Source organism: Gossypium arboreum, chromosome 1, assembly GCF_025698485.1.
Source record: "Gossypium arboreum isolate Shixiya-1 chromosome 1, ASM2569848v2, whole genome shotgun sequence".
Lineage (NCBI taxonomy): Eukaryota > Viridiplantae > Streptophyta > Magnoliopsida > Malvales > Malvaceae > Gossypium > Gossypium arboreum.
Genome location: NC_069070.1, coordinates 14,918,689 through 14,931,376, shown reverse-complemented (window position 1 = coordinate 14,931,376; position 12,688 = coordinate 14,918,689). Strand labels below are relative to the sequence as shown.

The 12,688-nt window shown below is 32.3% G+C and overlaps 2 protein-coding genes across 2 annotated transcripts; one reads left to right on the top strand and one right to left on the bottom strand.

Annotated features, from left to right (window-relative positions):
• Positions 1-5,000: 5,000 nt before the first annotated feature.
• LOC108481553 (stellacyanin-like) lies at positions 5,001-5,800 on the bottom strand. Its single transcript, XM_017784670.2, has 2 exons — positions 5,620-5,800; positions 5,001-5,516 (listed from the first exon to the last, which is right to left on the bottom strand). The coding sequence occupies exons 1-2, from the start codon at positions 5,777-5,779 to the stop codon at positions 5,113-5,115; spliced, it is 564 nt and encodes a 187-aa protein (XP_017640159.1). The 5' UTR covers positions 5,780-5,800; the 3' UTR covers positions 5,001-5,112.
• Positions 5,801-7,532: 1,732 nt separating this feature from the next.
• LOC108482511 (GTP-binding protein YPTM2-like) lies at positions 7,533-10,416 on the top strand. Its single transcript, XM_017785645.2, has 8 exons — positions 7,533-7,789; positions 8,393-8,465; positions 8,675-8,722; positions 8,807-8,854; positions 9,520-9,591; positions 9,706-9,861; positions 9,947-10,050; positions 10,174-10,416. Exons 1-8 carry the CDS (start codon positions 7,776-7,778, stop codon positions 10,268-10,270), a joined length of 612 nt encoding a protein of 203 aa, XP_017641134.1. The 5' UTR covers positions 7,533-7,775; the 3' UTR covers positions 10,271-10,416.
• Positions 10,417-12,688: the final 2,272 nt, after the last annotated feature.

Here is a 12,688-nt window from a genome sequence, read left to right as displayed (position 1 = left end):
AAGAATACAATCATCTGCAAAGAAAAGATGGTTAATCGAGAATCTTCCTCTTTCGATTGAAACACCCTTCATTAAACCCTTCTGCTCAGCTTCCTTAATAAGAATTGAGAATCCTTCAGCACAAATAAGAAAGAGATAAGGACTAAGAGGGTCACCCTGACGTAATCCTCTCGAAGGGAGAAACCAGTCACTGTTGAACCCATTAAGATTCACCGAATAAGACACGGAACAAACACATCTCATGACAAGAACGATCCAATCTGCATGAAAACCTAAATGCATCATCATGCCAGCCAAAAAATCCCATTCAACTCGATCGTACGCTTTGCAAAATTCCCTTTTTTTTTTCTTTTTTTCTTTATTTTCAACGAATGAAACACCTCATAAGCAATAAGAACATTATCCGAAATATGTCTTCTTGGAAGGAAAGCCCCTTGAGCTTCATTAATACAACTTTCCTATATAGCACTCATACGATTCACCAAGACTTTCGCAATAAATTTGTAAACAACGTTACAAAGGCTTATAGGTCCAAAATGAGTGATGTTTTTTGATTTATCAACTTTAGGAATTAAAAAAATACGGGTTTTGTTTATTGTTTCAATCTCAGTTTCACCATTCAAAATAGATAAACAATAGCTAGACAATTCAGGACCAATAATATGCCAGTACCTTTGAAAGAAAATTGTTGGAAATCCATCACTGCCCGGTGCTTTCAAATGATCCATCATCTTCACTGCATGAGTGATTTCTTCCTCCGTAAATTCTTGAAGGAGAACATCATTCATATCATCAGTTATCTGTTTTTCCACCAATCCAAAAACGCGCTCATCCGATTCCACTTCAGAGGCTGAAAATAAATCTTCGAAAAAATCTGAAGCAAGTTTTAGCATCTCTTCTGTTGAATGAACCTTTGTTCTATTCGCCCTTTCTAATTCATGAATTTGACCACGATTCTGCCTTTGAACTGCCATTTTATGAAAAAAACTGGTGTTTCTATCACCATTTTTCGGCCAGTTGACTCGAGCTTGTTGTTCCCAAAATAATTCTCCCTGATCTGCCTGAAGATTAAGACCGACCTGTACATCTGTAATTTCAGCAAGGACATCATCAGTTGGCTCTTGATCATATAGACTATTTAATTTATCCTCCAGCTCCAAACGACATCTTTTAGATTTCCTAGCTCTAAATTTGCTCTATTTCTGAATATGTTGACCAAGACCTTAAGCTTCTCAGGAATACTTCCAGGCATTTCTTCCCAATTTCGACGAATTTCTTCCTCTAAAGAATCATCCAAACACCAAGAAGCTTCAAACCGAAAAACATTTGAAGGCGTGTATTTTCTCTGGTTTCCAATAGTATCCAGCAAAATCGGGCAATGATCAGAGAATGAATGACTTAAGTGTTCAACTTGATAATTAGGATAAATATTAATCCAATCCAAAGTCGCAACACCCCGATCCAATCTCTCCCTTATGTTGGTAGAGAAAAATCTACCTCTCTCCCATGTAAACCACCGTTCAATATAGCTAAGGTCATTAAGTCCACAATCTTCCAAAGCCATACGAAAATCAGTCATCTGGCGATCAACTCATAGTCGTCCTCCCTTCTTTTCAAAAGAGCTTACAATCTCATTAAAATCCCCTAGAACAACCCAAGGAAGCCTTTGATCTTGTCCCAAACGCCTTAATAATTCCCAAGAATCCCCTCTATTCTTTCCTTCTGGATTCCCATAAAAACCCAATAAATGCCAACTAGTATCACATTAAGCATCTTGGACTTCAACATCAATATGAAAAAAAGAAAAAGACTTGAGGCTAATCAACGAGTTCCCCTTCCACCCTAGTAATAAACCACCTTTGGATCCCACCACTCCAACATCGATTCCATTCACAAAACCACATTTTAATCTCACCGATTCCATCTTTTTAGAGCTTAATTTTGTTTCCATTAGAAACAAAATTTGGGGATTAATGGCTCTCAACTGATTCTTGAGCCTCTTTACAGTTCGTGATCTCCCCAAACCACGAACGTTCCAACTAAGTGTTTTCATTGCAGTCGGCTGCTCTGGACTCCAGAGCTAACCGTTACATCAGAATGTCTTACATCCCCAACAATAGTTGAATCCTCCACTAACCTTTGTCGCTTCTTTCCTTTCATATTAAGTAAAAGCTCATTTTCCTCCTCCAGCATTAAATCCAAGGGCCCACTATCAGAATTGTTACTTTGAATTACACTACTACCCAAATTACGCCCGCTGTCAGATTCATAATTTACAAACTGTTGACTAGGATTCAAAGGAATTAAATTAGGATTAGAATATTGTTGCCATGATTCCTTCCTATTAGCATTCCCCAAATCACTCAGCCATTTGTTGCTTTGATTGCTACCTTCCTTTTCTGGCTTGCTCCATAGCGAACCATCGGACTGACGAAGCCACCTACTATCAGCCTTACCACGCCGCCACAACTCAGCCCGTAAAGATAAATCCCATCCAAAACTAATATTCGTAGGCTCAATCCGTAGCCGAAAAGGGCAGAAACTCTCCCCATGCCCCGATTTGCCGCAAATAAAATAGAACAGGCTCAACTTCTCATATTGAAAGCGGGCATATACTGTCTTCTCTTTCCCAATCTGAATATTTTTCCTCCTTTTCAAAGGAACAGTAACATCCAAACGCTCACGGATTCGCATAAACTATTTATAACCCGAAGCTAGGATAGCAGTATCATATTCTAAAAACTCACCCAAAAAATTACCAAACTGTCTGGCCATATGTTCAGTCATCAGACCTGGAGGCAAATCATGTATTTGGATCTAAAATTCTGTGAAGTTTAATAAAACATCTGATGGATGTTCTCTCTGCTGGACTTTTTGCAAAATGAAGAGATGGTTATTGAAAAACCAAGGAGTACCCAACAACACTCTTTGCGTATCAATCTCATGGAAAAACTGGAAAAGGTGCCTCTTATCACCTAGATCAGATATACATATTCCTCCAACCGGATTCCATACATCAGCCATCGTATTGCGTAGGGAAGGAAAATGGACAACACTATCCGTGAGACAGCGATCCACTAAACACAACCGAAAATCCTGATCTCCTACCGTCGCTTCCTCTTGGAATGCCTTCTCTTCCTCGTCACAAAGTCTCAAATTGGCTAAATCATCCTCCATGCCAAAATCGCTCGAAAGAAAACACCAAATCACTGTAAAACTTCGATGAAAAAGAGAGTGAATAAAATACAAATCAAATTTTTCTATCGAAAAAACATGTCAAAACGACAGATAGCAAAACTCGTGTCAAACGACAGACCAAAAACATAAACGTGTCATTTTAAATGTTTAATTATTGCATTTTGACTTATATTTGATTTTGCATGGGTAAGTCTTTGATATTGATTTTGGCAAGTTTATGGGTTAATTCCATTTTAAGATCTCAACTTCACCTTGCTTTGGTATTTTGATCATATTATGAGCTACAAAACTCCAATTTAGGAATTGAAAAATCTATTCAGACTTATTTCAACACTTGAAGCCTAAAAATGTCAGGAAGATGCCTAAAAATGGTTTAGAAGTTTGAGGCAAAAATTTGTTGAATACTAAAAAGAATTGCTTTAATTCATTAAGGGCACTTTTATCTTTCTTCTTTATGTGAATTTTGCCCTATAAATACATAATTTTAGGATCAAAATTAGATTTAGTCGCATTCAATATTATTTTATTATTGTGTTTTCTTTTCTCCGCGAGTTGTTAAACTCTTTTTGTAGTAAAAGGGATTTCGAAGTTGCGATTCTTCAAGTTTGTAATATCTAATTTGTTTTTCCTTTCTTTATTATTTGTTATTTACATATCTTTTGTTTTAATTACAAATATTCGGGTTTGTTGAATAAAAGAATTCATATTTGATTGATTAGAAAATTTGCATTATCAATTAGAATTGTTAAATTCATAATTATTTAATTATTCTAATAGTTGTGACGCATAGCATAGTTGTGTATGTCGAAATATAAGATTAGTAGTTGTGTGGAAATATAATCTAGTCGAAATGAACCTTACTTGAATGTGTTGGTTAGAATTGGATCTCTCGAGTTTTCCATGCTATTAATAAAATAAATTATAGACACTTCGTTATAAGGTTATTTGTTAATAAATAAAATTATTTCAATGGGCTTCCTCTTAATTATCAAGAATGTAACGAGAATTTGGTTACTAGGCGCAATGGTGGCAAGAAGATAAGGGCTATATTTGCATTGATGATCTAACCTGTTATGCCCGAAAAATAAAAAGAGGGGGTAAATTGGTTCGGCCCGAATTGCAATTCTAGTTGCTTTTTCACCTAGAAGCGCCAAAACTTAAAATATAATAACAGGTGTTTCATGTTGTTTGAAGATTGTAGAATAAAATGAAAGAATATATTTCAAAATTATACATTAATTTTGGTTTAATATGCAATTTTATATATGAACTTTGATTTTGTGCAATTTGATACATGAAATTTTGTTTGGATTCAATTCTCATAAATTATTAACACAACTATTAATATAGAGTCATTTTATGTTTATATACTGCATACATAAGTAATTATATTTATCCAATACTAAAATAAAGGAGAATGATTGTATGAAACGGTGGCATACGTCATCGTATCCCTTTCAATAGTTTTATGCCACATCAAGATTCTTATCCGAATTTCGAGATTTTATCCCAATTTCAGTATTTTAATTTGGATTTAATTTTTTTCAGGATAAAATCCTAAAATTCAGGATAGAATACTGATGTGGCATAAAACTATTGGAAAGAGATACAGATGACGTGGCGTCACTGTTTCATACAATCCTTTCTCAAAATAAAGTGATGCATTTTATAATTGAAATATAAGTTAAATAAGCAATTAGACTTCCCTCTAATTGGATCTAGTAAGTGAATTTGTGAATTGTGTTTTAATTTGTTCTAGGTTGAATTTACTTGTCCGTAGAGCAGTGCCACAAGTAGAGATGTTAGAGTAAACAGATTTGCCTTAGATTTAATAAACTGTTTGTTGTTGTTCAACAATGTAAAGCAACTTTGATCTCAATATGGAGTAACAGTGCACATCTATGAACATTTTTATCAAATCTGGAATAGACCAAACATTGTAGAGACCATAAAAAGGAATGCTATTATGAGAGATCCAATTCCACCATTGATAAACCCATCCGAACTGGGAGTAGCAGTTGAAGAAGGATTGTTGGTCTTCGAAGAAGGCTTCGGAATCGTAGCTTGAGGTTGCGGTTGAGCTTCGGGAGCACCAACGGTTACGGATTTTTTATCATCTTCTAGTACATTTACTTGAAGCTTCATCCCTCCAAGACAATGCAACTTGTTGCCACAAACAAAATACCTCTTTCCAGCATTTGAAAGTGTTACAGTTGTGTTCCCATTAGAAAAAGTTGTCAAACTATTTGTTGTATTGCAAGTTTCGAAACTTTCTTTATTAACTTCGCTTACACTGTGAGATGATGAGTATTGGAACACTAGAAAGAGCCCAAAAACAAAACCAAAATTTGTCACTAAACTCTGATAAAAAATAAAAGTTAAATCTTGTCTGGACACAGAGATGGCAAGAAAAACACTTACGTAGAACATCACCAACATTGAATGTCTTGTTAGTAGCCCATGAATCAATATCTGTGCTTATGTCCCAACCAGAAGTGTCTCCAACAACATATGTTGCTGCATGACTTGTTAATGCAAAGCAGAAAATCGCAAGAAGACAAAGCAGAATCAGCTTAGCCATGGATGAGAGATATAATTGATATAAGAGGATTAGTATTTTGCATTATATATATATATATATATATATATATATGTGTGATGTAGTTCAAGGTTGATTATTATTAGATGACCTAACTTCAGATCTGCGAATGGCTTAGTACTAGTCAAGAGGTAAGGGACCTACCTTTCGGCTCTTTCCGCTATTTTTGTCGTAAATGGGTTTGTTCAATTAAACCTTGAGAAAAAAAATCAATCAAAAAATTAATTTATCAAATTATCCATTAACGTTGATAAGTTTGGTAATCGAGAATTTGTTGATCTAATTTCAAAAGATGAAAGTCAAGATGGAGCCAAAATGGAAATGCAGGATGACATGACGTTGGATTTAAAGAGAATTGGTACAAATTCCACCAAGGGGATCAAGTTCGGTCATCCTCCAAAAAATCCTATCAAGGTTATTAAGATGTTGGTAAGGGTAGGAAGGGGTGATCGCTAGGGTTTTAAAAATTATAAATACATATAATTTTTTTTAAAACATGATTAAAATAATTTTAATTTTTTAAAATGTTTTTTTATCATTTTTTTTTTGGCATAATCTCTATAACTATCCATAATGTATTTCAGTACACTTCAACCTACGTCCTCCTACATTGACAACAATACTCATGACAATCGAATTAAAACTCAAATAACAATTGTTAATAATTTTTAAATATTCTTTTATATAATAAAAATTTAAACTCAAGCACGCACACAGCCTGTAGATCGATCCCACAACCTTAGGAATATGGTAAACACACTTAACTAATAGATCAAATGTTGGGTGAACGATCCTAAACATGTATTTGTCCAAGTTCATTCTAAACATCTATTTTAATTTTATTAAGGTAATTTTTTTAAAATTGTATTTTTTATAATTTTATATAATTCTTAACAATTTTTATAATTATTTTAAAAACAATAGACCTAGACAAATATTTTTTTAAAATTTGTTATCTGTTAAAAATATTTTTCTAAGATTTTTATCTGTTAAAAGTTATTTGTTAACTAATATTTTACCACGTTAGCATCAAAGACTCATGGCATGTTACAAGTTCTCATTTAATTATTTTGTTATTTACACTAATAAAAAATCTCTATTAAATTTGATCTAACATTAATCAAGGGTTTGATTGATAAATTTTTCAGCTTATAAATTGAATTAAGTGCACTTTTTTAATGTGCTGTTACGATACATTTTCTTACACTTAAATCCCCATGCAACCGATTGATAGAAGCGATTGCGTTGGTTGATATTTCTTGTAAAACTACAAATGTTGGTTCCCCAAAGTCAATAAGGAAGGGCTTTAGAACTGCGACAACTACTAAACTTTATCTTCAACTACTCCTCACCAATTCTATTTGTTCAAAATCATCAAACATGGCATTGTGATTTGATTTTGGACAAGTCGGCTCCATCCGTTGTTGGCTTGCTACTCTTAGATACTTTAACAATTCACGTTAATTTTAGGGTTGGGTCGGATTGATCTGTTTAATATTCTTTATCTGTTCATAAATAATTTATAGAAATTTTATACGTATTAAGTACAATTCAAATGTAAAAAAAAAAAATGACGTGTTAAGCTGTGTAATTTCCAAACAACATATTTGTATTAATAAATAATTATATGTTAAGCTATATAATTTCCAAATAAAAAATAAAAAAAAAAGATATGATTTTCTTAGTAAAGATTTGCTGATTTTTCTGGGTTTGACTTGGGAATTTTTAGGATGCCACTCTAAAATGCAATCTTTTCGGACATGTCGTTAAACATTATTTTTTTCCCTCTGTAATTGTATTGTCTTTAGTTCCAAACCAAACCAAAATAAAAGATATTATTCACTTTCTGTCTCACCTTTTTTCACTAAATAATAACAAAAACAAAACAAGCTCTTTTTTTTTTTTTTCCTTTTTCATCAGTAACCGTTCCCATCCTTACACCAAGGGGCAGGCTCGTTTTCGGGCAAAACCAACAGTCATGAATGCTGAATAGTATGCTTCATGATCAGTGATTTGATTTATATTATTTTCGTTTTAGTTTGTTCACACTTGATTCTCTCTCTTTGTTTGCTTAAGATCCCAGATGTTTTTCTTCTTTGCCATGATGGCTTCTTTTTGTATAGAGATCTATCCTAACGCCTTCTATTACAGTTATGATACAAGGAATTGGGTGTTTTTAACATATAGTCAATTCTATAGCTTTCTGATCTAACGCAATTGCTTCATTAGAATTTAATCATTTTTAATTAGAAAACAAAGCTGAATTGTGTGTGTTTATGGTTGAACTCTGATCAAGAATTTGGAGAAACGATCTCTTGAGTTTAAGTATTCATGTGTTTGTCTTCAGTACAATGTTTTTGTTCCTCGTCGTATTACTATCCTATTATGTTTCTGTGGTTTTGTCATTGAATATAGAAATGGGGTAAGGACTATTTTGCGCCTAAGGTAATGTCTGAATGTAGGAGCAATCTAGTGTATCCACATTCAGAGTTTTCGATTTTGTCGAAAAATAAAGATATTTTAGGTTTGTTATGGATATCATCTCGATTTGTTGTTTGGTTAAAATGCTAATAGGTTTTAAACTATTTTGTGCAGTGACTATTTATTCAAGCTTTTGCTGATTGGAGACTCTGGAGTTGGCAAATCATGTCTTCTTCTGAGGTTTGCTGTAAGCTTCCACTGTAACAATTAATTGTACTGTTTTACATCTAATTTACGTCGCTTATACTTTATTGCTAGATTTGCAATAGCAGTCTGTAGTCAAGCATAAAATCTACTTTTCTCCGCTGCATCTTTTACAAGCTTTCTAGTGGTGAGCTCAATCGATTCTGAAAGCATACCTGCAATCTGACTACCTAATTTATCGCTTCATTACAGGATGATTCATATCTGGAGAGTTATATAAGCACAATTGGCGTGGACTTTGTGAGCATTTCTGACCTGTACCTGAATGTAATCCTCCTCCTTATTTGAAAATTTTAACTTATTTGTTTGTTTTCTATTGTATAGAAAATACGCACGGTGGAGCAAGATGGGAAAACTCTAAAACTTCAAATTGTGAGAATCTTTCCTTGTTTATTTGCTTTATTTTTTGTACGAGGGATGCAAACCATATCTTTCCTTGTTGGTTGTTCTTGTTTGATTTGTTGTTTTCTTTGTCTTTTTTTAACTCACCTGTGATATCAGTGTTGTCAAGGATGCAAGGCGCACTCTAGGCGCTAAACCCTTGTATTATCGCTTGTGCAAGGAGCAAAAAATGCTGATATGAGTGTCTTTGTATGTATGCATATATGTAAGACATATAATAAACTCTAAAGTGCGGACTAATTTATCTAAAAAAATGCAATTCTTTTTATTATGTATTGATTTCTTTGTGGTGGTCCATTTCTAGTTGAATACTCAAATATTGACAAGTATAGAGTTTGATATTATCCCTTTCAATCAAGTAGGCTTTTTATGCCTATTACCTTGCAAAAAAAGGTGCTAAGGTGCATTAGGCGTACGCCTGATCAAATGGGTCTTTCTCGAAAGGGTCAGCTTGTCTTGTGCTAAGGAGCAAGGTGCAAGCAAGCCTAGGAGCATGCCTTGACAACGCTTTATTCTTATATATTCTTTAAATATCATTGGTAGATTTTGGCTTGGCCTTGGTGTGTATTCATTTTGTTTCTTACCGTAATATCTTATTTTGTTTCCTTTGCTAATCGAGCTACTGAAACATGCAGTGGGATACTGCAGGGCAAGAACGGTTTCGAACAATCACTAGCAGCTACTACCGAGGGGCACATGGCATTATAGTAAGTTCTCTCGACATGCATACATTCCTTATTTCTTCATTGTTGACCTCTTTTTGGTACATATTATTTCACATTTTATAGACAAGTTCATAACGTTTGTTCGACATCTGGCAGATAGTTTATGATGTTACCGACCAAGCGAGCTTCAACAATGTGAAGCAATGGTTGAATGAAATCGATCGCTATGCAAGTGGGAACGTGAACAAGCTTCTGGTGGGAAACAAGTGTGATCTTACTGCTAAAAAAGTGGTTTCTTATGAAACAGCCAAGGTAATAGTGGTTTAACTCTCTGTGTTGCTTATTTTCATCAACCATTGAAAAGTAAAAGAATCGCATCCATATTTTCTGTTCATAGGCCTTTGCAGATGACCTTGGCATTCCATTTATGGAGACTAGTGCAAAAAATGCCACTAATGTTGAGCAAGCTTTTATGGCCATGGCTGGTGATATTAAGAACAGGTACCTTCTTTTGCCTGTAAATTCATGATTCATTATTTTCATCTGCGGAAACCATATATTCCTTCAGAATTCCGAATACTATCCTTGTTGATTCATTTTCTTTTGTTTCTCCTTTTACATTAGGATGGCAAGTCAGCCGGCGTTAAACAATGCGAGGCCGCCAATGGTGCAGATACGAGGACAACCTGTTAACCAGAAGACTGGTTGCTGCTCTTCCTAGTTAATTTTGACCTATTACCTGAAGAATGAATGCATGTTAGAATAGCTTTCTTAATTCTGCTATCTTTCAACAAAAGAAAAACTACGCAGTTTCAGTTTGTTTGTAAGCTGTTCTGAAATCAAATTCTTGCTAATGGCCTGTACAAATCGAGTATATTCGCCATCCATATTTATTTATTCTTTTAAATGTTTTTAATCCACATAAACTTTTTAAGACTAATTAATAAATATAAATATGAGTGTACCACTTTTCAAATTTGTGTTTATCATCCACAATCTTTACTAAATTCAATTTTACAACTTAAATTCAATTTTATTCATCCATCCCTTTTAAAATATATAATCATTCATCTTGTAATTAAAATTTTTTATTTAACCAATTATCCAATGCTCATCTCACACAATTCATATATCATCTTTTATAATTTTATTCTGTTTTTTTTTTTTAAATTACACCCATGATTACTCTAAAATAAGGTGGTATCTCTTATTTTAATTACCCCAATTTTTTTAATTTAGTTATTCTAAATAAGATAATTGTGCAAATTAGCATTACTTTTAAAATTTTTATTTTTTAACAATCTACTGACATGACATATTAGCCCATTAAGTGGCTCACATATGGCATTCTTTTTGTTAATTTTTTACTAAAGTTTAAGGGAAAAAAATTTTGGACTAATTATAAGAAGGTCTCTAAATTTTAGTCATAAGTCAACAAAAAAAAAAAACTCATGTGTCACTTATTCAATGTGCCACATTAGGAATCTGTTTAAACAAAACAAAAATTTTAACAATAGTGTCTAATTGGCACAATTATCTTATTTAGTGTGATTAAACCGAGAAAATTTTTTTGGAGTGACCATAATAGGATAGACCCTATTTTAGAGTGAATATTAGTGTAATTTATTTTTTTAAATGCAATATGCATATACTTTATATTTGATATACTTAATAAGTTAATATTGTTGAATTAAACTTATTTTTCAAAATTTAATTGAGAACTATTTTTTCAAATAAGTATTTTCTTCAAATAATTTCTTAAAAGGTCATTTGTTTCTATCTTTTCTCCCAAATATCTTATTTTTATACATGAAGAAGAATTTTATTCCAGAAATACGTTATAAACAGAGAGAGTATGCACTACGTGACTTTTTTTTGAAAATATTAGTTTAAAAATTATTAAGCTTAATGCCCTTAAATTTGTTTTTCAAATTTCAACCTTTTCGAATTACTAATATATTTTAAAATTTTCATATAACAAGAAAATGAAATATTAATAAAGGTGATGGATGAAAATGAAATGTTGATAAAAGATCAAAGATAATAGATTATAATGAATTATTAATAAATTTTATGAATGATTAATGTAGCTTGAAAAGGTGATGGATGAAAATGGATCATCGATGAATTTTTCTCAACATAAATCTAGCCTATATAAATTTCAATTTTTATGTCTGATCTTTTCAATCATGAATATCAATTTGGTTTTTACTTTGATATTCTTGAATTTTTTATTATTTGTTAAATTTTATTTACTTAATTTTTTTCAAAATATATTTTTAAGGTTAATTCGACATTTTGAGTGTTGAATTCAGTGCATTATCAAATTATTATAAGAGTGCATCCACTATATGTTAGGAGAAAAGGATTGTTGTGACGTCTCAATTTTTATTTTTTTTTTTACTTTGATATTGTTGAAAATTTTATTATTTGTTAAAATTTATTTGCTCAAAATTTATTTTTCAAAATACATTTTTAAAGGTTAACTCAACACCTTTGAGTGTTGAGAACAGTGCGTTATCAAATCATTATAAGAGTGCATTCACTATATGTCAAGAGAAAAGGATTGTTGAAACACCCTAAATTTTCGGTATAGTAAATGATATTGTTCTAAGATTCGATACAATGAAAATTTTTAAATAGAACTAGAAAGCATGTTTTATAAAAGAAGTCTTATAGAATTTCTTTGATTTTTAGGTTAGGAAAGTCGAGAGAATGATTGTGAATATGTGATTTTGGTATAAAGGGTCAAATTGTGAATTTTGAAAAAAATTAAAGCATTACAATGCAATTTGATCAAGTTGAGGAAATAAGAGCTAATAATGATTGTTGGACATGAATATGACTTAGAATGTGTTAATATGATGGAAGTCACTTTTGGGACTCAATTATAAAATTTGAAGAGTACGAGGGCTTAAAATGAAAATTTTCCCAACAATGAAGAAATGAGCTAAAATGCATTAGTAAGGTTTCATACAACTGGATAGATAAGTGTGTAGAAAAAGGATTTTGTGGACTAAATTGAATACAAATGAATATTTAGGAACTAAATCATAAATTTTTCATTTTATTGAAAAAGGTCCTAAATGCAAATTTATGAATGTATAATTGATGATTATGGACAATAAGTGCAAATTAT